Source organism: Aythya fuligula, chromosome 11 (genome assembly GCF_009819795.1).
Source record: "Aythya fuligula isolate bAytFul2 chromosome 11, bAytFul2.pri, whole genome shotgun sequence".
Lineage (NCBI taxonomy): Eukaryota > Metazoa > Chordata > Aves > Anseriformes > Anatidae > Aythya > Aythya fuligula.
In genome coordinates this window covers 8,725,580-8,751,612 of record NC_045569.1, presented here as the reverse complement: position 1 = coordinate 8,751,612, position 26,033 = coordinate 8,725,580, and the positions used below count along the sequence as shown (strand labels likewise).

The window sequence follows — 26,033 nt, the reverse complement described above, 5'->3', positions numbered from 1 at the left end:
TCACTTCACTCAAGAAGCCCACCTTCTTCTAAATTAGCCACCCTATCTCTAGAACATAAATAATCCTTTCTTGCAGCATTCTATCAGTGTTCTTACCTTACAGAGATGCACTGAGTAACGGGACAAAAGAGCTAATTATGTTGTTACATTAAGGTCTTGCAGAATTCTAAGGAGAATTTAAGAACCCTTTAAGAACCCCACTGCTTAATAGTTTCAACTCCATGTGACTTTCATTAAGTTAACCTGCTCCTGCAGGTTTGAGGAAAAAGAACTTTTTGATTGATTCTTGTGCTGATTGTACTGTATTGTACAACGTCAGAACAAGTGCCAGAGGTACAGACAGGATGCCAAGCAAAAGCAGGCTAAGAGCAAGCACTTACCCAATCACTAGCGTTCAAGTCGGTTCACCACATCTCGGACCGTGGCTATGAGGTTCTCATTCTCCTGTGGGTTAGCCATAATAATACCATGCAACCTATTCATGTAGGAATCGATAGTTTCCATTGTAGGTGTTTCTCCGCTACCTACAGACAACATAGTCAAAGGAGCCACAGAATATTTAGATGACTGCAGCAATTCCCAAAAAAATAAAAAAAGGGTCAGCACACAGCAACAAGAAAACAGCGTCAGGAACTCCTTTTGCCACACACCACCTCTTGTGACAGACTCAATAATGTCCTAGCTCCACAAAGCAAGTGGTTCCAAGGAGAACAGCACTAATGAATCCTGTTTTTCTTTGATTTGTGTCTCAGAGTTGATTCTAACAAACTCTTCCAGCTGCGCATTCAGAGTATCTAAGCAGATTCCCTGGCATCTGACAAGACAGATGCAGCATCTCTCTCAATCAAGGAATTGGTGGGTCCTGTCCTTTCTATTTTGTAACATTTTCACAAGCCTGTGATAGAGAGCAAGGACTGAATGTCTCACTCTATTAGGAACAAAAAGAGTAACTATAGTAAGAATAAAATACCATGATGAAATTAAGCACCAATATTAAACCTTCCCCTGCGTGCATTAGGATTCCAGAATCTAATATAACAAAAGCTCAGAAATAGCCGATATCGTAGACTTAAAACAGCTTGTTGTAAATTCACAGAAACTTATAAGCATAAGAAATTAAGTATAAGGCTGGACAGAAAGTCCTAAGAAGTCTTACCTGGTAGTGGGACTCCAGCAAAGCTGGTTGTGAGTGCCTGCCGTAGGGTCTCAAGATGCTGTTGCAGCACTGTATTGCGGCTACGCTCTTGTATCACATCCACCTCCAGCTTCTCCACTGCAGTACGCATACTCTCAACATGTTTCTGCAGAGCAGCATTCCTCTCCTCAAACTCCATGTTGGATTTACGCAGCTGCCGCAGCTCAGCCTCACGTGCTGTGAATATCAACCCATTCCCATGTAGTCAAAGCTAAAAAAACATATCTGCAATTGGTAGGTAATGAAGTAGAATGTTCTGGAGTGCTCAACTGATGATTAAAGGCAGTGCAGTTTTAGGTTTAGGACAAAAAACCAACATAACACAAAGTGCTGACAGTGCCTACAGAAGTACTTAAATAGCACTCAATTTGCCTCTAGAAATTAGAAGACATTCAAAGCATCTGAGCGCAAGTGAATAGGGGAACTGATTAGAAAGGATGACTACAAGAATAATTTCAAATCCATTCAGTATAATATATCTTCGCAACAATATTAAGAGGCCTATAGAGAAGATAGTTACAAAAACACACTGCTATTGATCATGACGAACAGCCTGTGAAGTTGAAGACTGTTCAGTCAAGAAAGTCTCCAGGAAATCTGGCAAAAATTCCTACAACTATCATGACATGCAACTACCAAAACAAAATAGAGTAGCAGAAAACGTCAGCGGAATATTCCACATAGCTAGGAGAACACAATACTGTTAACTAGCCTGAATCATCATCATGCTGTGTCTCAGGCGTCTTAATCATACAGAACAGCAGCTCTAGCTTGGAATAACATGTGGAGCTCAAACATCAGCACCATTCTCCAGAAAGGACAGTTTTGAAAGACAAAGCCATGTTGTACCCATTGTGTTTATACAGAGGTTAAGTAATATCAGAAACGTTAACCAATCACATCCAAGTTACTACTTGAGCTGAGGTAAGAGTGTAAGGACTCTTCACCTGGACAGCACCTCACAAAAACTTTGGGAAAGTAAACAAAGGGCCCCTGCAAATGTTTAACTTACCTTTACTATGATTTAGAAACTCTTCTGTGAATATTGGAATATCAAAAACAGATCTCTCTTTTGTGTCTGCTTCTTTCTACAAAGAAGAGAGTAATACATTCCTAAATACTATTACTTTTCAGGATTTTGTGAAACATTTTTCATCAAGAAAAGAGAAAGAAAAGGGAGACTAAATACAGAGGTAAATAAAGTACTGGGTAGATGGAAAACATTTCCAGCTCCTATCAAGGAATGTCAAAGGGTAGGTCAACTTTTTAATATACAGGCTTAGTAAAGGACAAATACCATGGTCAAGAAATATCATCTAATAGACTAAAACATACTTTTTTTGCTCTAATGGCATTATACATCACAAATGTTCAGTTTTAAAACTAGGAATTCATTTGTTTTCCTCTTTTTCCCATCAAAGCAACAGACATTCTAAAAATAATGAATTAACGTCCACTAAGAAAAACTGACAGTTCTGGAACTTAGTAAAAAACACTTATAAGACATCCATTTTAGATTATTCATCATTACTATTGCAACTCATGTGCAAAGATACACTGACTTGGCTCAGCATTGGCTCCTGGAGAACAGAAGCAGAAAGAGAGGGTATTCTGTCAACAGCCCTGCATGATACAGGCTCTTCAGGTAAAAAAAAAATAAAGTAATTAAATTGTTCAGACATTCTACTGAACAGAAGAGCGAGAAAGAAAACCATCAGCACTCTTCCATTACAGAATATATTATATAGCACATAAAAGATCCTCTCGAGAGCTCTGAAGTGCTTAAGCCACTCCGAGGTTCACTCAATTAAAATAAAAGTTTTGATTACCTCATATTAAAATAGCACAATCTGTTCAGGCTGCATATCATTTTGTCACCCCTCAAATTAAAGAGAGAATCAAAACTGTTTCTGTCTTTTGCCTGAAATAAGAGCATCAACCAGTAATGCCATTCTCATCTGAGCATTAGAACTGATGTTGATCTTCAAACGTTCCAGAACAAATGAGGTGAAGTATTTAGAGACATTGTTAAGTATGGTAAAGAAAAAGCTGAGATTTGGGGCATTTTAAACCCATCCTTCCTTCTGTGGTTAGGTGCAGTCAATGCAATGTATAAATATGCTAAATACACTACCATGCAATAAATGTTCTTAGATGTTTAGATGTCAATAAATGTTTTTAAGTAACGTTTTCTTTTTGTGTGCTAAGACTATGACAGCCATTTGACTATCTTCAAAGTCTGTAGGTACAACCAGGCAACGCCTAATCGCCTTAACATGTGCCTATAAGCCTTTGAAATCTTACCACTAAGATGTTGTCTGACTGCATGAAGTTAGGCCTACATACACTGAACCAAACAGCTTGAGAAAAGAACCAATAGTGTTAACAGTGGAGAACAATCACAATGGTTCAGTCACTGCTGATCACAATTAATATTTCTATTACATATTGCTATATGTAATATTTATCAATCTAGGGTTTAGAGGAAGACGATGTTCTGTTTCATGCCAACAGATGAGCTCACTGAGACAGCCTCTCCATTTTTTTCATAGCTATATCTGCCTATTAAGTTTCCTCTTGTCTTTCCAAGCCTCACCCTTTTGTTGCTTTTATTGTAATTAATATTACTTATTTGAATTGTTCATTCCAATTCTTTCTGGAGGTCATGTCTGTATACAGTATTTACAAGTTCAACAGTGATTCACAGAAACCAGACGATGAACGCAAGTGGAGCAAGGGGAGAAAGAAAGGTTTCCTTAACTTTTATTTCTTGAGAGAATCAAAATTTATTTCATCACATTGTATCTATTAATCAGAAACAACGATAATAGTCAATGCAGATAAGAAAGCAGTAAGACAAGATGCTTTAGTCTTGCTTCCAGTAATGACTTGAGTACATACTTCTAAAAGCAATCTAAACTTTTTCCTTGTTCCTTGCCTGTGGAGGACTGTAATACTTACCTTGCAAAAAAGATGGGAAAGCACATCAGGTGATAAGCATGTGGAATTGTATCAAAGGTGAAAAAAGCTGAGCAGTCAAAGAAGCAGGCTTTCATAAGAGGATGTCTGCCTCATATGTTCCCAGCTCAACTATCTAATAACTACCTGATAAAGCTTAAGAGCTCCACAGGGTATTTAGGGTCTCCTTTTTAACTTCATTTATCAAGTGTAAAACTTCAAGCCACGATAGCCTGAATTTAGGAAGATGATAGTTAAGATTCCACGATTTTGTAGTTCGTCACCTGTATAATTTACAGGTTACGTAGCATTACATGAAACTAGAGCCTGAAGCTTTCAGCAATCTTTGTACAATTCAAGATGAACTTTGATTCAAGCACTACACAATCAGAAAACCTGAGGACCCTGCACTTCTAGATATTAAACTGCAAGTGCTGCCTTTATGGGTTAACAAAAGGCACAGAAAAAAAAACATGCTACAAAGGCATTTTCCTGGAAGTGAAACTTATTTTCCTGGAATTAGACAAGACCTCTCAGCAATGTGCACCTGTGTCACTATCTTAAAAACATTAAAGAGAAACTTGATTGCTTTCCCAAGGCAGAAAGAAAAGAACTCACAAAGGAACAGATATTTCAGAACAGCCAGTTGCACAAGTGAAGAGGCTGTGCATAAACAGGATTCTTTATTGGCATCATTTGTAATTCATTGATAACCATGGAAGAACTTCTGAGTCCCCAGGTAACAGAACTAAAGATAGAAATTTTAAGCACTTCAGGAGGAGAAAAACAATAGTCAGGCAGGATGTACAAGGTTTGTGATAGTTCTCATCAACTAAAGCGTAGACACCTGTTCTCCAGACACTTATTACTCTTCCAGTATTTACATATGCAAAGTGGAAAGAAAGCTTAAGCCAGAGATGCCCCAATGATTTGGCTACTTCATCTATTTTCTCCTCAAGGAAGCCACATTGTTGCAGAAAATCAGTACCTCAAAACAACCACCTATAGGTGTTAACTTGGAAGCTTTATCTAGATCTCACGCTATTTGTAAGTTTTATCTCAGAGTTTAATATCAAATAATTTAAAAATGTAGGGATAGTCAGTGCCTTTGAAAAATCCTGTAGTAAAAATTTTGGAAGTTTAGCCTGTAACACACCAGACACTAATGTACAGGATAAGGAGGTATACCTCATGATCATGGACTGGCTGTCTTGCTCCATCTGAAAAAGAAAAAACAGGAAATTGCCAAGAATACACAAGATTTGAGAAAACAAGATCCAAAATATTAAAGCAGTTACAGAACAAACAAACAGTTACAGACAGGAAACTTGTGCACCTTTCCTTACAAGTCACATAGAACTTGTGTCTAATTTGGATGCAAGTCCTCCAGTACAATCTAGATATAGTTAAATCCATGTTAATCTCATCACTTCAGATACAGCTGACACCATAGAAAAAATGCATTTACTTTTTAAACGAAGTTTTTTTTAAGTGAGTGTCTGGTTACATGTCTAGCTGGAAATCTTCTCTTCTAGCTAGGAAGGCATTAATGTCTTGTTCAATACCTTGTCGGTGTGATTTGCCTTTTTGTCTGTCCTGTGCTTTCCTGCTAAAGACTTTGTAGGCTTCAGTCTTCTGATACTGCTCCAGTTCCCGCATATAACGCTCCTTATCTCTATCTGCTTCATCAAGGTATCGCTGAAACAAAAAAGTCCAAGAGTTTCAGGGAGTTCCCTTCCTTCCAGAGGAAGGGAAGAAAAACTCATCAGATGAAGTGCTGATCCATTTCACCTATGCAAACAGGAAAGGAGTGAGGAAATAATGAGAATGTGTGCGAGATGCGAAGAGCTAAAATTTCTGGATAAAATTACTGTACTCTAGTGCTTTTTTTTTGTTTGCTTTTTTAAATCCAGATCACTATTCTATTAACTTTTTTGTTAAATCTAGGGACAATCTTCTATTAGGCTACTCAATTCAACTGAATTACAGACATCAATATTATAGACCAAATGTTTAAGAATTGCCTTTCTGTGGCCAGGACTAAATGCTACCAAACAAGAATGTCTTATTAATAGACCATGATTTAAGGTTCAGATGTGTAACACTGAGGTTCCAGTACACTCTTGTTTTCACTCCCCCCAGACAAAAAGCACTACCTTTCCACAACCTCACATTTTCACCATCATCTGAGTAGAGAACAAAACACTATGGCTATCAGCAAAGTACAGCTTAAAGGCCAGAAGAACCTAGAAGGATCTATCAATCTAAGCTACCTGCATTCACGTTAAAAGATTATTTCTTTTCTATCCTGCAGATATTAAACATCAGCACAACAGAAGGAGCTTAACTGAAGAATTATTTAGGGTATCTTAATGAACAGAGCACCATTTAAGGAGTGGTCACAATGCGTATTACTGTGATCTTTCCAAGAAAAAGCTGTTTCCCAGTTCCATCCTCCAAACCCATAGGAGTTTAAAATTCAATGGAATTATTCAATCAGAGTCAAACTCAGTCATCTAGTATGGCTTGTACTTCCATGAAATCATCAGGGTAATATAGTTAACGATTACATATCCCATGCATTTGGAATATCATCTTGACCCTGCTGAGGTCACTGTTGATGTCCTGGTTAGGGGTGTACATTTGCTGATGCTGGGCTACCATTGCTTTTGGACATTGCATTCTTCCATACGACATTAATTCCTCTCTTCCATCTCCAGCAACATGCTGATGAAAGAGCACAGTTAGTTCAGAAGTTTTCCCTCTCACTTATCTTTTGAATGGATTGGTTTGGGTCAGTAAGTTCTGTTGTAATACCTGCAAATAGATATCACAGGTTTTCTAGTGCAGATCTACATACCTCACTACATATTTCCTCAGAGAAGACGATAAAAAAAGAACTGAGTATTAGGGTGCTTGCTTTACAACTATAATGTAACGGGAGGGATGTTTTTACTTGTTTTTAAAGAGTTTTACTATTTGGTTAGTTCAGTCCTATCATCTTATCCTTACGCTAGACAAACAAAAAGGCTAGTAGCAAGACGACAGGGATGGAACACAAAAAAGTGAAACCTTCTCTTCAGTTTTTACATATCAGACAGCTAGTTTGCTAACCGCTGGCAACCATACACAGGAGAAGAATATCACACAGGCTTTTCCTGTGGATTACGAGACACTAACCTGTACAGCAGTGGTATACTATGAACACTGCTGCTCACTTTAGGAGAATGACTTCATAGTTATTAGCTAACCAAAAACAAGCTCACTCAGCTTCAACAGGAATTTGGGGTTGATCCATATCTCCAACTGGAAACAATGTGTAGATGGTAAAATACTCATAAGCAGAAATAGGGTGCGCTCTAGAATCAGTTATATGACCAGACCCAATATTAGGTTGGTCTTCGTTCACACATCAAATGGTGCAGAAGATCACCATATTTTGACTGAAAGGTGGAAAAAAAGTTTTTGCCTGAGGTAATGCATATAGAAGCTAAAACGCGCAACTCCCACCATTATTTTTTCTAAGACTACCAGCACTTTAAAACTCAGCTAAAATGAATAAGCTTTTAGACCATCTCTCTCAGTAGGCTGTCCTTTCAGGTCTCTTTGGCTGACTCTAAGACATCGGATGTTCATCTACATTGATCATTTAAGATTAGCAGAACTGCGAGATCCTTCTAGCAGCTCTGAAAATCCGGCCAAATTCTCCTCAGCCACAGTGAATAAATGCCTGCCCCAGATTTTTGATGGCTTTGGCCTTGGAATCTGGTAGGCCTCAGCTGTACCTGAGGTAGCTACAACAGAAGTTCATTGGGATGGATTGCATAAGCCATGGAACGTCTCAGAGCACTCACCACTGTACTGAATATATTCTTCTGCTGTCTCAAGGACACAGTTCTCCTCAAATCACCAAACATGGATGAGACACTATGGCCCTACCAGGGTTCATTATTTGAACTCTGGAGGGCACACACACCCCTTATTTTGAAGCATATTCCTAAATACAACTTTAATCAAAAGCCAATGACTTCCTCATTAAACAGCAGACTTCCTTACTAAACAGCAATATTCCCATTTAACAATAACCATATTCCAACAAGGAAAAGGGAATTTAATGGTACCCGTTTCTCCTCAGGAGGCAGTTTACTCCATTCATTGCCCAGCATCCTGGTGATCTCTGGGAAAGGAACTTCAGGCCTCTTCGCTCGAAGCTGCTCCCTACGCTCATTCATGAATCTCACATACCCTGTGAGGGGGGATTTGGGGGCATTGCTGTCCCTAAGAGGTTTCTTCCTCTTCCTCCCTTTGGCCCAGCCTCCTCGTTTAGTTCTTTGCTGCTGCAAAAGGAAAATGGAAGAAAATTTAGATTGAAGGTAAAAAAAATTACTACCACTGAAAGGAATAAATATTAATTTCTCAAACATTTTCATCAGGACTATATTGCTGTGATACACCCTTGCCATGGACTTTCTTCAGTAAGCTTCAAACCTTACCTTAGAGCAATTCTGACTTTCTTGCAAGCAAAGCCTGACAAGAAGTCTCATCGTAAAAAGTTGTTTGCAGTTATCACTCCAGTGGGGCAATACAGTAAACATCTGCATCAATTTCAGACTGTAAAGCCATGAGGAGCAACAGCTCACGCAACTATCACCCTGACTAGAACAAGTGCAAGTAATTTTTTTTTTTATTCTAGCTCACAACTCCCTCCCCCCCTGCTTTCCCAATGCATTTGCTTCAATATCATACTTGGAGAGTTTGCGAATGAGCTAGCAATTTTTAACTACCTGGCTATTTTGCACCTTCCAAATCCTTTGCCTTTGTGCATTGCATGACCAAAACGTGGGTGACAGAATAGCAAACATGCTAATGTATTCTAGTTTATTCTATAGGCTTTCTTTTCCACAAATCATCTCTAATAAAGAGATGAACAAACTTCAGAGGGAACATTGTATGATTTGCTTGTGGCACAGAGCTCAAAAGAATCACGTAACTATCATTCATCCTCCTGGTTTCATATTAGTACAGTAATCTCTGGACAACGCTGTTTTCTCATAGTGTGTACACACAACTATTCTGGTATTTCTAATCTCTCCCCAAATCAACATGTTCCTGAAATCATGTTAGTTTTAGTTCCCTTTCTAGAACGTTACTGCTTCCTTAAACAAGGAGCTCAGAGCTGAAGACAAACTACAAAGAGGAAAATCAAATGCATCTGGCAAAATACTTAAACCACTTTAATGTCAGGCTTCAGTTCCTTCATGATTTAGTCACCAAAAATCAGTGTGAGACAGTACACAAGCTACAGCCTAGAGTAAGCATAACACTTTCAAAGACATCATTTACTCTCAGAACAGTGCAGTGGTCTTGCTTTCCTACCTCACAGAGAGAAAATAAGTTGTGGCCATGGAACATTCAGTCCTCAAAAAAAGTAGAGGCAGTACCAGTCTGGGGACCCTACTAACTAAGCTAGAGACAAGAGATCTTCTCTGCACAGCATGCCATGGCAAACAGTTATGCAACACTGGAGAAATAACTAGGGAGAATCAAAAGATGAAACATGGCATATGGATGAAAAGTTGTGATCCTATCCAAAACAATCTGGGTTGTTAAGAAACTGTAATGACCAAACTCCACGCTTTTGCTTCATTGACAAATCACCATTAATTTAGCTCACCTCCTCCTCAGGCTTCTGCTCTGTGTTTTCAGCAGTATTAGAAGATTCATTTTGCAGCTGCTGAACCTGTGACAAATCCTCCACCAAATCTGGGTTATTCACAGACTGTGAAGCTCCACCAGTGAATGAACTCTCAGAATGAGCCACTCTGAAAAAGCACATGATAGCAAAAGAAAAAATTAATCATCATATTGCTAAATCACTTCCTCCCTAAACTTCTAAAATATGAAAAAACACTGCAAATATATTCAGTTCTGACACTATCAAGAAAAAAAAGATTTCAAAAAATTCACTTCAGAAGAACTGGGTGTTCCATCCAAGCGACTGCTATAGCTACCACAGTTACTATGAAAGCCAGATTGATTTTTAGTGTTAGTCTCATTTTTAGTGAAGCTTTTGATTATACAAACTGTCAATCAAATCTGTTTGAATCAGAAATCAGAAAGCATGAATCTGCTCATTAAAAAAAAAAGTAAAATATCTTTGAAGTAAAACATTTCAACTTCAACAATATATACACCTTTCTCATTGCATTTAGTATATTTTCCCCACAAACACACTTTAGAGATTAAATTTCATTCAACATAATCTCCTGTTGATACATGTAGATACTGAAAGCACAAACATGCCTAGATCCCAAGAGGTTCCTGAATGGCCATTGTTAATTCTGCTGCAAGAACTGTACCAGTTGACCATACTCTAAGAAAGGAGAAGCTGCCTGGAGGCCAAAAAACCAAAAACAACGACAAATAAAAAGTAGGTTATGAAGACAGGTACCTAAAGATGAGCACATATTTGGGGGGCATCAACCCCAGAGTTATTCTTACCACTGTGCTCAGTGGGCAAGTTCATGTAAAACTCTGGGACTCCTCTCAGATTCTAATTCTTTACTAAACCAGGCTGGAGGTTACCTGACCTTGCCGTGTTACATTCCTAAAAATTACCGTAACAGTAGCATATGCCTCAGGTCTACTTTGTCCATTTATTCAGCTCTACAGCTGCTCACATACATGCCCAACATTAAATACTAAAAAATGCGTTCCTGCAATAAAATGTAGAATACAGCTCTTGAAAATTGAGATATTTAAAACAAATTATTAGCTGAATGCCTACAGGAAAATTTACTTTTAACTAGAGAACACTGTAGTTTCATTACTATTATCAGCAATCAGGGCATAATTACCAGTGAAGAAACAAGGACTGGAGAGATCCATGCCTGGCATTCAGATATCAGATTGTTTTTTTTCTCCCTTTTTGCTTTCAAATTGTTAGTAATAAGAACTAACACACACTCCTATAATAACATTCAGTAGGTGTCAAGGAGAAAATAGAACAATAGAGTTCCACAGAATCATTGTTATGATTTGAAGAACATTTCAGCTTTCTGGTCACTCCTTAGCAGGGAAGTTTTTCCAACCACATGTATAAGGAACTTCAATAGATGTGTAGCCAGTTTCAATGAAACATGAAAGCTCATTCAACACACTAATACCTCTTAAACACAAACCTACTTTGAACATGTAACTTCATTTGGCACCAGCAGGTCTGAAGTCCCAAATAAATTAAACCAAATTTGAAGCAAGTGTCTCCATATCTATTTTTACAGGGCTTTACCTGTCTGCAAAGTCTGAATTTCATTGCCTGGTGCTTTACAAAATCTAAGCTTCACATATCAACACAGAACAAGAATCCCATGTATTCCTAGAGGACTGCTACTCTTGTAATTGTGATTTTAAGAGAGGCTGTTGTTTCAGTCTGTAAAAGCAGAGTTAGACTGACAAAAAGCAAGGACATCACTTTCTCAGTGAGTGCCAGAGATTAGTGATGAATAACTGATGAATATCATTACGAGAAATCACAGCCCTTCCCCACCCTCCAACAGGCCTCATAAATCTCTCAAAAATAAAACTGTAGGGAAGTAAACTTTTCAAGACAAAAGGGATGTTAAAGAAAACATTGTGATTGTTTCCATCAGTTCAGAAGAGTTCTGGTTTCTACTACACATGGAGACATGAGAAGGCCAAAGGAGTGTTTCAGGATTTTATTTCATTTTTTTAAATGACTTGGGATACCTTCTTCCCACTGAAACAGCTTCCTTGGTGAATCTAGAGACAGCTGAATGTTAAAAAAAAAAAAAAAAAAAAAGAGTCACTTACCCAGTCACAGTAATATCACTACCTTCCTTAGATCCATCTTCATCTGCAAAAAGTGGAGGAAGGGTGGAGCCAGCCACCAAGTTCTCCATACCTCTGGTTAAAAAAAAAAACAAAACAAAACAAAAAATAAACATGTTAAGTTCTCATTGTTTCCCTTCAGCAGCACTTCTGTTTAAACATCACAACGTACCACAGACCTTTTTACCCCCTAGAAAAATTGACCAGTCATAACTAGTTGATCTCAAGGCAGATCCTACCAGCAGCCATGCTTAAGTACAGAAGAAAGATTGTAAACGATGCTTCGTTCAGAACTTGCCTGTTACTGAGCCCTGTGCCAGTGTCACAGTGCCAGTAGAAATCCCACTGTGGCACTGTATTACCCCTTAAGGTAAATTTTACTTCATCGTACTCAGCATACAAGTACATAGATCCCACTCTTCAGATCCAGCTTCTAGTTGAACCTAAGACATCGTATCCTCACTATACAATTATTCTTCTCCTATATTTGGTCAAAATCAGCCAAAGGACTCAGAAGGCTTTTCTCAGGAACGAAGAGCATAATCATACATTGGTCCTTCCACCAAAGGCCCAAGGACAGCTCAGCTTTGTGTAACGCTAAGCAGCACCAGTTCTGGGGTTACAGCACCATGGGCATGGCTTCGCTGTGTGGATGCCTGAACCCAAGCAAAGCCTACACTGCAGTCCTACAACCCGCAAGAGATGTGGTACCCAGGTGCTTAGTTGTCTGCTGGGGGAATTCTAGGATCAAGACATACCTTGTAAGCTCATCACCAGATGAGGGTTTGGAAATAAAGATAACTTCAAATGTGACGATACACAGTTTGTTATCAGGGAAGCGGAGTGTAATACTGACCTTGAGTACCAACAAAACAACCAGTCTCCAGCAAAATCAGAGCATTTAAATTGCTGAGAAAACAATTTCCTTGATCAATAATGTCTCATTTTTTTTTTTTTTCCTGAGACTGTGAGCTCTGCTCTATTCATTTCCTGCCTCAGTGAAAACAGGCTGCTGCCTTTAGCAGCAGCTTTATACCTTCATAAGCTACTACAGATATTAGCTGATAAACAAATCTCTGGTAAACCTCCAATTTGCTCAGTTAAGCAAATGCTCAGTTAATGCTCACAGTAGGAGATCAATCGAAGGTCACTGTAAAAATGGAATTGTGTCTAATTTCCACCAGAAAGCACATTTCAGTTTCCAAACAAGACTACCCATCCAATACATGAAGGAGCAAAGTTCAAGAAAGCAGTGAAGATAATTAAGCCAAACTCTCAGGATGGGCAGAGGCTTTGCAAGTTCAGATTGGACACCAGAAAAAAATCACCATGAGAGTAGCCCAGCACCTGAGCAGGTTATCAGAGGAGTGGTAGCAGAGTAGTGCATCCCTGCAGAGTTTACATGCTTGTTACACGAAGCTGCAGCTGACTCCAACTAGTGTTGGAAATAGTCCTGCCTGAGTGGGAGGCTGAACTAGGATGACCTCCAGACATCCCCACTACGATACATCTGCAGTTTTCTTTAAACTTCCTTGCAAACAGGAGCATCTCCTGTTTGACATAAAAAGCAGGAAAACTGACTGAAAGCTCTCAAATACAAAGCTTTCAGGAAAGGGGGGTTAACACACACTGGTTGAGGACGCAGGATTTTCGTTATTAAAGAAGGATAAGCAAACAATACCTCACATGGAGAAAAGAATCTAACTGAGGGTTGGGGCCTTAGGTATTACAAGAAAAAAATGGTAATTCAAATGATTTGAAGAATGAACTCTTCTGATGCCCCAAAAGCAGTTCAGGCACAGCTACTAAATACACAATGTAAGTCACTTCATGCCGTTATCAAGAGAGCAATCAACTTTTGCTTTGTGTTACACAATCTCTTCTAGTTTTGGTAGCCAGAAGTTCTAAATTCATCTTTTACAAAAAAAAAAAAAAAAAAAAGCTTAAGCAATAAGAGTAAAGCCTTGGTAATGTGTTATAAAATGTTTATGAAAACCTTTGTGTGTGTCTGAAAAACAGCTTTCTTTGTTGTTCAGGCACCTCCAGCAGCCCTCTCAGCAGCCAAGGACCTCTTCTCAACCTCACTAAACCCATCTGGTGGCGCTCAGCGCTCCCACATTGCCTGGAAGAGCAGACACACTCTGAGTCCGAGCACACCGTTCCTTACCAAGCACTCCTGTCCCTGATGCCCACTGTGACCCTCCCATCAGGTCCCCACGTCTGTGCACATCTGGACCTAGTCAGCAGCAATCTCAGCTTGCTTTCTAACTGCGGGGAGGCACCCGGACATCAACCTTAACAACATATAAACAGAACACAAACACAGGAAGCTGGGAGAACACACGCTTCATTCTTTAATTTCTTTATTTATTATTTAACCCATATGCTTTAGCTACAAACTCTTAAAGTTAATTCTGAGCCAAGTCCTAAAGAAATCTGAACAGCAGTGAATTTATAATGGCTTCTGATCTGTTCCAGCAAGCAAGAAAACAAGACAGCTCCCCAAAAGCTGACTGAGAACTGATGGCAGTCTCCACAAGTCTCTCAGGCATTTCTTGTACTTGCAGTATTCCAGGCCTTTGCTCCAAAGGCACTATCAGCTATTTTCAATGCTCCTGTAGAGCTAAATGTTCATTTTCAGGGATGTAACAAAGTGGGCAAAACAACAGCCTGAGGAAAAGAAAGGAATTCCTGCTTCTTCATCTTGAGCTTCTGCAGAATTCACAGGACTTGAAAAGGACAGCTGCAAAGTCCAAACTAGAGTTGTTCTGAATGCAGACATAAAACTGTGAAACTGATAAATTCCAAATCCCCACAAGCATTCCGACTCAATGCAAGCAAGCACCATCTCCAAACAAAACCGGATTCAAACCAGAGCAGCTCTGAGCTTACTGCATTGCTACGCTACTACTTGTGATGGCTCAAGGAAGCAAGCAGCTAAGTGGGACTACGAGAAGTCAAATTTATTTACAGCTGCCTTGGATGAAGTGCTTGCAGAACAGTGATTTATTCTGGGATAGATCAACCTGGAAGGTCTGGTATATACTCAATTGTGTTTCTTTACAACTTATGTAGGGTGGAACACCCAAATCAAGACTGCAATGCTCCGTCTTACCACCGCTTGGAGTTTCTACAGCAGTTGTGCTCCCATTTTAAACAGGGTATTTTTCAGCCAGCAACAATGCTCCTGGAATGCCAGCAGCAAGCACGAACCTCCTGCTCTGCTATGGATAAGAGTCAGGAATACATTTTCCTGACTTTGCCTTAGGTCCAAACACTCCAGGCTCTCATTTGCACTGACTTTCCTCCAAATGCAGGCTCCATAGGAACATAAGATTTAGTGTTGTTTTTTTTTTCTCTTCTGTTTCCTACACCCAGCATAAGTGTGATCAAAGCATAACAGTGATCAGCTGCAGAACAATAACAATAACCTGACTGGAAGGCTGGAAAAGCTTTTTGGATGCCTGGTTTGGTGTGCATTACCAACCCATATTTTAAAAGGATAAAACACAAAAGCAAAGAAATCAAGTACAAACTGAAGCTCCACATTGTGTGTGCATAATCCCAGATGGGACACCAAGAAAAGTCCTAATCAGGCCCATTCCATGCTCCCAACGTTTAAACATTGTTAAGATTTCCAAAGATCTGTCAGTCACTTATCCTAACATTAGACCCCTATGAGCCTAAAAAAGGTTCTACATTATCCTAATCCACCAAAACCAGCTTCGTTCACCTTTTTCTACACCCTCCTTCTCTTATCTCTCAGGAAAAACAAAGGCTTTGTGGTCCAGGAACTCTACAACAGCACTCTAACTTCCAATTTAAGTTTCCTGCCTGGATGGACACTTCACTTCATACTCAATACTACAGTGCACAAACACGGTTTGACAAGCATTCCTAGAGAAATGAAAACAGGACTTGCACAGCATAAAGACTGAAGTGTTACTATACACAGCAGGGAATCAAATAACTGAAAAACCAGAAGTTTGCTTGATCTCTTTTCATGCTAACTTTTGTAGGCCATGTCATGTAATAGCAATGTTCTTCTAATAGAAAAAGATGAAGTGGCTGTCAGTTATATTTTGAGTAGATAAAGCTACCATACAACCTCATCTCTAGGAACAGCCGTGTAATAGGAAGGAAAAGTTATAAGAAGGTAATTGTTAAATCACCTGTTAGAACAAATCCCTAAGATGGGCTAGACAAAATGACTGACATCTGCAACATCATTTGTTTGGTTGCAGTGTTCACAGTGCTGTTACAGGGCAGCACACATCCACATGCAGCTTCTAGATTCTGCGTCACCCCACACAAACTTTTTTTTTTTTAAAGTCTTCTACACATGCAACAAAGGGTAATATTTGTCACACAGAACTTTCCCTTCAGAGAATCAGGCCATTCCACTCAAGCAGCAGACCATCTTGATGTAGCACACTCGCATTTTTATTTTTCAAAGGAGGAGATCGGAGCCAGAGCTGAACATGTTCACGGCCAGACTGTTACAGCTACATGAACTACAAACAGCCCTTCTCAAACACTGGGCGCTGCTGGCCCTTGGCACAGCCCAAATGAAGAAACAGCCTGTTCCAGACCCAAAACAAAGCAATTACTGTACACTCTCCAAAATGCATTCATTGCTTCAACAAAGTGTAACTTGCTTTGCTGGTGTCAAGCGATGCACAACATATGTGAAGTGAGGCTGGGCTCCACAGCACCCGCACATGTCTGGCCACGCAGTCACTGTCAGATGCAGACTGACTTCCTATTCAGCCTGAGGCCACGTGGGAGGGGTCCCGGGATTGCCCTGAACACTTGAAAAAAATGGTTAAAATAATCCCGAGCAATGTTGCCTTTACAATGACTACAGCGTATCATATTCTTAAGCAAAAGAATCGGGAATTACCAAATTAGTCACCCAAGTAAAAGGTAAGGTTATAAATACACATTTATTACAGTTAAGCATATTTAAATACAAAGTCAGCATCAAAAGCCAACGCTCGGCCTGTACAAAGCATTGCACGAGTTCTGGTTACCTCATTGACAGCGCTGTTTTAGAAACATGACTGCTGAGGAGGCTTTTCCTCCCATACTTCCTGTTCCTAACCTCTCGCGTCTCTTTGCCAGAACAAGTAGCTCCAAAATTTACCTTTCAGAGGACAGCAGATAAATATCTTCTGCTACATCACAGCGGAACCACAGTACTCCTTAGCTAAGCATCAGAATCTAAGCACTTCATAATGTAAGTAATTTAAACCCAGAAGATTTATTGAGAGATAAATCCATAGGATCATCACTTTCTCTGTCTGTCCACATGTAGTCAGAATATGAGAAAGAAAACGAAAGCAAGTACATCTTCAATTAAAACCACAATGATTTTGGATCTGTCGGAGAAAGTTCACATTCTCTCCTGACAGCAGCATTTTCTTCCATCAAATTGGAGCAGAAGCATATTATCCAACATCCTTAACCGCAAAAGACAGATTTGACTTTTTCCCCTATAGGCAACTCATTAGAAAAAGGTCTTTGACTTCAGGAAAATCACATGTCAAATCCAACGCAACGAAGGTTTCTCTGTCAGACCAAAAAGTATATACACAAGAGAACAGCCAATTGCTTTTATTTTTACTTCTTGCCAGTAAAAATAAAAACCACCAAAGACCAAAATAAAGACTTGCAGGAAAAGATTCCAGAGCTCCATTTCATTTCCAAGCAGTTTAAGGAAAGGAAGGGAAGATGTAGAGCTTAGTTTTACACTTAGTTTACTTGGCTCTTTGTGGCAAGCATTAACAAAGCTATTAATACTAAAACTTTAATATCAGCTGCCAAACATCTGCAAAATTTTCTTTTTAAAAAGCATGGGTGTTCAGTTCTATATTCTACCTTTATTTACAAATGGCATTATGATAGGGCATATTTAAGTCATCTCATATCCACCACATTCTATTTTCTGGAATTTATATTCACAGACAAGAGATGTATGCCCAACTCTTCAGACAAAAGCGAATACAGATCCAGGCTGAACTCTCTCCCTTCAAACACACGAAAGAAATTCTGAGGGAAAGCAACTCCACATGGAGAAGACTGTACAAGTAGTCATTCTGCCCACCCCTGCACAGCTAAATGAGTAACTGCAGACTAGGTTACCAGTGGAGAGTCTTTGCCATCCAGCCCTTTGATGCAGGCATTCAGTGTAGCTCATGTTTCTGAATTAACTTTCTTAGTGACAGCGTTAGCTGCCATTTAAAGTAATGCCACTGTACATACACATCTGCATAACTAATTTAATCCTCATGCTATAGATACAGAAAAATCCCAATCAGATCACAAAAAATAAGTATTGGACTAAAACTTGAGATTTCTTTCATTTAATTCATTGCTGTACCTATGGCAGGTCCAGTACCTCACTACCAGGGATGACTGAGGTTGGTCCGTAAAAACCTCTGAGCTCCCCCAGCTGCCAGAGGCAGCCTACCTCCTCACCTGTTCCTTGGAAATCTCTGGGATCTGAGGATCACTATCCACTGGACATCAAGTTTTCCAATCGCTACTTTTGCATTAACAAGGCAAAACAGATGTTTTGCAGTGTTAGCAGTGTTACTTTAACAAAGTAACACAACAATGCAATGGGCATAAACCATGCCTTGCGCACAGACATTTCTCTGAAACCACAGTGATTATAAGATCATCCAAGACTTGACCAGATATTGTTAGCTTTCCCATTCAGCAAGTGAACAGTTACTTTTCTTCAAAATCAAAGTTGCATTCCATTTATGTCAGTAAGACTCAATTATTTCACTGTTTGGAGAATGCAAACATGGAAGTGCCGTGAGCAAAGCAGTTTATTAAAAAATGTAAATGAACAGACTCCAAAGGTTTTCATGGCGTTTGCTCAGCTCTAACCTTTACCAGCATCGCACAAGTGAAGAAACAATATAACTTCACGCTGGAATACCATTATGATTTAAAATACCAAACCCTTATGAACTAGAAATAACTCTGAATGTCAGAGAATCCTGATTGTGACTGACCAGTGAAGTGATAAGTTAGATACTTGAAAATAAAATAATTCAAGAGCGAAAACACCTGCTGAGATTGAAAAGTTGTTTTAAAGCAATTTTACCATTTCTGCCCTCTCTCAGCCTTACCACATAAGTTGTCAGGCACGTACAGCATATACTCCTAGCCCACTTAAATTCTGAGAGTGGAAACTAGCTGCTGCCACAGAGGAATACGGATTGGAATTTCCCATGCACATACCCAACAAAACAAGTAATTACTGACCATTTTACACAATATGGGGTTGAATACTTTGGATGTGAGAATATACTGAATAAGGGATTGAGTATATACTTGAAAGAATGACTCACCACAGGCTTCATGACCCAACACAAAGGCATCTACTCTGACCTCAAGAGCAACAACGACAGCATGGAACTGGATATTTTAAACGCACTGATATGGGTACAGGGACAAAGGTTAGAGGAAATGAAGTGTGGGAAGAGTAAGTGATTCTCACACAAAACAGACAACTGATTCTGCTTGTTTTCAGACAGGACTCATCTTTAGAGAAAAATGACCTATCAGCTTCCTTTTGCTCTCATTTTTCTCATGCTTGTCGTTGCATTCCATTATTCCAACATATAAGGAATGAGGCTGAGCAAACAAAAACCTGTAATATTTAAAATAAATCAAATTTTAAATAGCCTTAGATGTGCAAAGCAGATATATTTTCACACTCTTATCTGCTATTTCTTTCCCTTTAAAAGATTAACCAAATGGATACTAGCAAATCCTAGTAGCAAGAATAGTGAATATCTGGGATATTAAAGATATTATCTGGGTTCTTAAGACTCTCCAGTAATGGATAAACATGCATCAGAAATGGAAGTTCGGGTATAGACTGCATTAAATGCACCAAAATCTCTTCAGCCAAGGCTCTTCTAACAGAGACAATTTGGGATGGTTTCCCACACATCATATCATTAGCATCATAGGATTCAAATTGCACAGATCTCAGAAACAGGCTAGGATGGAAAACGGACTAAGGACAAGCACAGAACAGACACGAGATTCAAGCAGCTATCAAGAAAACAGCAGACAACACTTACAGAACCTTGTCTGGTTTCAGGAGAGTAGAAGGATGCTTCCATTTGCAATACTTTATTGGATCCCCAAGCCATTTCCAACTGCGGCCTGGACAAATTGCTCTGACAACAGTTGCTAACACTGTCTCACTGTCTTACATGTCTTACTGATGCTGCAATCTTTTCTTTGTGCCCATCATTTTCTATCACATGCAGAAAGACAAAACAAGCCAGGGGAAAGTAGTGACTAAGAACATGGCATCACCACCCAGAGCCTGAAGCCAAAGAGTAAACAAGAACCTGAGACAAATGTAAGACCTGTAAGTTTAAACTGCTCTTTCAACTTTCCTCTTCCACTGCTGCTTTTCAGGTGCTAGAAACAAGGAACTGCAGGCACAAAACATGCACAAGCTCTGAAAAAGTAGAGTTGATCTACATACACAATAGATCTAGTCCTAAAAGAGAACAGTGATCTTTTCAAATAGGCTGAAGACTGAGCAGACAAGAGGGTGGAGCTCTCATATATCACAGCCAAAGTCTCAAGCACTTGTGCTTGAAAAGATTTCTAATACATGTTTAGTTATAAATGTTCTGAAAGATATTTGGCATTCAACTTCGAGTATTTACTGTATTTAACAAACAGCAAAGATTTATACTGCTTTTACATTTCCTTTTGATGATTTCATTTCTATATATGTTTAAGTAAATATAGTTCCTCTGAGTTAAAACAAATGCTAGCCAAATATCCCTATATATGGCTAAAGAGGAACAGCTGGTTTAGAGGTCACATAGGAAATCTGTAAGAGCTAAGAACACAACCAAATTTCAAAAGCAGTCTTTAAGATGCTACTAACCTTAACCCTTTTACTGATGAAATCTCCAAAGATGCTTAGTATATCACTTCCTATACTGTTAGTCCTAACTCAGTTTCAGACAGAGGCAGCTGTGATGGTGTGACTGGAAGACACATTCTGCAGTTCTTATTGCAAGGAAAAATGAGAACTGAAGCCTACTGAGAAGATCCTTGACAAAAGGTCAATAACACTCCAGTTTATACAACATTAAAGAGTGGGAAAATGGAAAAATATTTGTATTTTCACAAGGGATATAACATATGATGTCACCTCAGTATAACCTAATAAACAAGTTCTTTGCCTTGATCAGAAACTGAGACAAGGCAAACTGGTGAAAAACAAGAGATTGGGCAATACTCTGTCTTTTTGGATTTGTGAAACCTAAGTATTTTCCAACGCAAGTGCAGGCACAGTACAACAATTTCAGGAAACTTATTTCTCTTGGTTACCTTTTGCAGCCTGGTAGAAGTACATACAGAGATTACCTGAAGATCCACTATCACATTTAATCCTAAACATTAGCTCAGAGGCTTTTCAGTTAGAGAGCTGTCTTTCTAGTCACTCCCCTTTTCATTTAAAAGGAGCTACTCTCAAAAAGCTTTCACAGCTGTATTTTGCTCCTCCCTACATCTCCCAAACAAAGAAGAAAAAAAGCATGACGTTGCATTTTAAACTTTGCTTTTTTAAAGCAGAAAACATTAAATTTCTATGAAAACTAACAATTACATTTGAGCTTAGACTTCCTGGGATTAAACAATTGTCGCTGTAATGGAAATTTGGCTGCCCTGGTCTCTAGCAGTTCCCCAGAGCAGCTAATTCCCACCCTGAAACTGCTTCCTGACCTCTAGAAAGGGTCATCTATGTATAGCTAGAGAAAAAATATGCTTACACATTCCAGTGATCCGTGGTAAGCTTGCTAAGAAGAATCCTGCAGGTTTAGTCCACAACTATACCAAGTAATCAAATTAGGGAAGGCTTTCCAAAATGTCTGCCTGTAAAAAAAATTTTTTTTGATAGTTGAGATGTGTCATTTACAGCTAATGGTTAATTAGCAAGAAGCAGCAGCTCTCATCTACTATCCACTGACATTTTCTCCTGCTCAAGTATCCATGTTTCAATCACCATCGACTTGTCTGTGGTCCCATTTAAAATGCTTCTCAGTAACAGTTAATAACTTCACCTGATCATCACGTATTTTATAAATAAATGTATACCTCCTTATCCTAGACAAAAATTCTAAAGATTCCAACCAGTTTTGCCAACTAAGATCCCCCCCCCAGTAAAGCACTAATGTGCACAGCATATGTCTACAATCAGCAAATGACCAAATCCTACGGGTTGGAAGTGACCTCTGACATTGAGTCCAACCCCCCTAGTTCATCCTCATTGTTTTTTTGTTTGGAAGGCTACAAACAGTTGGAGAAATAATCTCTTTGTTCTCTGATGTTCTCTGACAGATAGCAATGAATGTAAAACAGCATGTAAAAGCAGTTGAAAAAAATACCTTACAGTGGCCACAAGAATAAAGAGTATCAGGCAACACCTCCCCCAGTCCTGACAAAGCTTGAGGGACAGAAGAATAAAAAAATAATTCTTCTATTAACAGACTAGAGACAGAAAGCTTGCAAGTATGGAAAATTCTCATTTGATTCATCAATTAACAAGAAAAATCCACAGAGGGCATCTTCATAAGCATTCTAAGATTCTCTCTCCAATTACTGATTCCAGAGCTGGACTTTCAATATTACACTGCCCCTCTGAAGACTGCCTCGTGCTCTGTATTAAGCTCAGATTTATTCTCAGCTCTGAGTACAAGTAGTACTTATCTTAATTTAAACCATTCCAACAAATTGTGAAAAAACAATGGCGAACTGCCATTTCATAAAGGAGTTCCATGTTAGGCTCACTACACAGAATCCAACTTTCAGAGATTTTAAGTAGGTTTAAGTCAGGAGCAGTTTTAAGGATTTTTTTTCCTTCAAATGAAAAACTCAGGGCTGCTGTGCTTGCCACTCCACTAATTAGCCCACCTGTTCAATACGTTCTGTCCTTCAAGTGGAGGACACAGCATAATGAAGTGCTCACAATTCTGCAACACTATGAGACAGACCAGTGAGGGACCAAGAACAAGATACTGTAACACCATCAAGTTCTTCACTGCATATAAGCAGGAGATAAGTTTGCATTTCTAGCCTCACAAGAGGATTATCTGTATGACAATAGGAGCTTAAATCTGAAAAGAAGTGGCATATCCACTATACAAGGATTCGAAGATGCTTTCTGTGCCAAAGCCAGATACGTTGTCACTGCATTCTAAGAAGCCAACAAGTTTCAAATCCATGCCATTTTGTTCAAAGACATCAACATTCAGAAAGCAGAATGAATCAGGCTCTATTTGCAACTTCAAACTGACATTTAAAAAGCCATGGAACACAAACTAATATGATTCACAAGCTTTTTTCTGCCTTCCTTTCTCCTGTACTCAGATCTTAAGAAACATGACTTCTGCTTCCACACTTTGTGGAAGCGTTTAGTGTTAGTGGAGACTTTACACAGTCGTAATAGTGACACAGAACAAAGTATATATTCTGTGGAACTGATGAAGCAGAACGGGAATCTGGCCAAATAAAATGGTGGTGTGAGTTGAACATCTGACTAACACAATTTTCAGTTATCATTTCTGAACCTCTGCATATTTGGCAATAAATCAGATGTAGGGATAGGCTACAAGACTACTGAGTCAGAGGAGTAGCTTGCTGCTGCTGGGAACAGAAGGCCTTGCTCCTTTCTCACCTGGTTATGGCAATCTCTGGACTCCTCATAGAGTTTCTCCTACCCCACAGCTCTTCCCTTCGGGAGCACTGCAGGGAAGAAGGGAAGCTGTCTTCCCTTCTCAGTGACACAGCTGAAAGGACTCAGAAGGCTCAAACACCAGAGCTGTTAAAAAAAATAAATTAATGAATGCCTACAGAACCCCCCACTTCTACCAGTGGTGAAGAGTCCCATTAAGTTAAAGGAGGCACCCCCAGCCACCAAAGATTATTGCCGGCTGAACTCAATCTGTTAGCAGCTGGTTGTGGAAAGTTTCAGATCACATCAAGAGCAGCTGTTATCTGCCCACATGAAAATAAGCCAAGCACTAGAAGGAACAAACAACAGCTCTCCATTGCCAAAGGCTACAGTTCAGGGGTAGCCTGAGCCTCTTGAACTACTAGCTACTTCAAACACATCATCTTTGGACTGGCAGTTCTGTTTATTAGACAATTTATGCGCTAAGCAAACAGAATAGCTTTTACTTGATTTATCGTATGAGTTTATGCCAGGTAAAATGGCTCAGCAAAGGATCTGACAGACACTGCTGGCACAAGGAAGAAGGGTGCAAATAGCACAGCCCAGAGTTAGTGACTTACATTTCTATAACTCTACAGCCTGAGATTCAGTTTCCCTCCCCCTAAAATTCATGTGGTGTCAGGAACAAAGAACACTTGAAATGATTCCAGTAACCAAGGGCGCTAAAATAGTTAGAAGCGGGAGGAAACATCAGAAAAAAAATGAGTATCATCTCATAAGCTGTCTTGACATTTTCAGTTTTCTACTTTCCAATCTAAAGCTAAACATTTATTCTACTAATGAAAGATGATTCTTTCTCACGACTCTGGAAATAGAGAACTAATTCCACAAATTCTGATTCATTTTTTCTAATAAGGGATAGTTATTACCGTCGCTCTTCATATCTTATCTGAATTGCAGAAAACATACTTTATCTTAATTAAACTGAACAGAAGAGCAGTTGAAATGCATTTTGTCACCCTTCCACATATTGAAACCGTGAGGATTTAACCAAATATCAGTTATCTCAATTTCCTTCCATCAGTAGCAGGAGTCACATGCAACACCAGCTAAAGCCCATTGCAGTAAATGAAGTCTGAGCCAGAAATCTGCTCCACAAGAAGATTCTGGTGTGGTTACCTGTGCCAGTAACAGACTAGATATCAGGACTGAAAATAACCTGCTCTGTCATGTTTTTAGATAGCTACACTGCTATCCAAGTGCACGCAAACGTCTTCAGTCCTGTAGCTATTAGCTGATCTTGCACTGGCAAAGTTTAAATTTCAACAGAAACAGCAAGCATGTGATGTCACCTAGTGCTCCACTGCCTCCACAGAGTTCTCCAGATATTCTCCAGGTTATCTAGCACTGTTTTGAATCCCAAACCTCCAGATCCTGTTTGAGAGCCCCCCTTTATGGAGACTATCACAGACATTCAGAGCCAAGAAGCAAGAGCTAGTGCAGAACTTGCTCATTAAGAAATACTCCCTCTAAGAAGACTTAAGAACACTCAATAATGCCTATACAGTCCAGTACTTCCAGAGATTCCGAAGATACGCTCTGTCACTCTAGAAATTCTACACAAGTTGTGATTAATGAGATATTCCAACAAGATGCCAGTCTATCTGATGCAGTGGCAGCTTTAAACGGAACCTCTTTCTAGATTAAGTCTTAAATCCTGATTTTTCACCCTTTAAGTATCAGAAGATGTCCAGGTCAATGCCCTCAATTTGTGAAAATAAACACAAGGAGGAAGATGCATATTCTTAACGAAAGGTAAGCTGTGGAGAAGTGGAAGAGGAACATTCTACCAAAGAAAAAGATCTGGAATATCATTAAAAAAAATGAAACATGCTTAGCACACAAACTTTCTCCTCCTACCTTGGTGCACCATTTGTTCTGTGCTGGGAACACTTCCCCCCTCCCCATCTTCTTGGCAGAACTGCAATGTTAGTAAACTCCAGATTTAGAAGTGTGAGCAAAAATTCACAGTTTACTGTTTCCGATACTCTTCTTGATGCTGATCTGTTTTCTCTGTTGTAAACTTCCATACTACTACCAGAAATTGCTTTGTCACAGCTCTCTCCACTGCTCTTCCAACTAGAGACTGACACTTGCCTTTCTGTATTGTGCCAGGTCCCACATATTTTGAACCCTAGCACAGGATGCTAGATTCCACTACATCAGAAACTCAGCCTTTGACCAACAAGTAATTATGGCCTCAGAGTCACAAGCCTGAGATTATTACTTAGCCTATTCTTACAC

General features: G+C 39.3%; 1 protein-coding gene across 4 annotated transcripts in view; it reads right to left on the bottom strand.

Annotated features, from left to right (window-relative positions):
* The window catches only part of HMG20A (high mobility group 20A), a 33,578-nt gene that overhangs the window by 4,812 nt on the left and 2,733 nt on the right, over positions 1–26,033 (bottom strand). For 3 of the 4 annotated variants that reach the window (XM_032194733.1, XM_032194734.1, XM_032194731.1), the window contains exons 3-10: positions 11,984–12,076; positions 9,828–9,975; positions 8,275–8,490; positions 5,719–5,851; positions 5,342–5,373; positions 2,208–2,283; positions 1,157–1,372; positions 381–524 (exon numbers count right to left, since the gene is read on the bottom strand). In XM_032194733.1, the coding sequence (XP_032050624.1) occupies positions 388–524; positions 1,157–1,372; positions 2,208–2,283; positions 5,342–5,373; positions 5,719–5,851; positions 8,275–8,490; positions 9,828–9,975; positions 11,984–12,072 (1,047 nt within the window). In that variant the 5' untranslated portion in view covers positions 12,073–12,076 and the 3' untranslated portion in view covers positions 381–387. Of the gene's footprint in view, positions 1–380; positions 525–1,156; positions 1,373–2,207; positions 2,284–5,341; positions 5,374–5,718; positions 5,852–8,274; positions 8,491–9,827; positions 9,976–11,983; positions 12,077–21,828; positions 21,932–26,033 lie in introns of all 4 variants that reach the window. The other variant, XM_032194732.1, reaches the window with a different exon arrangement.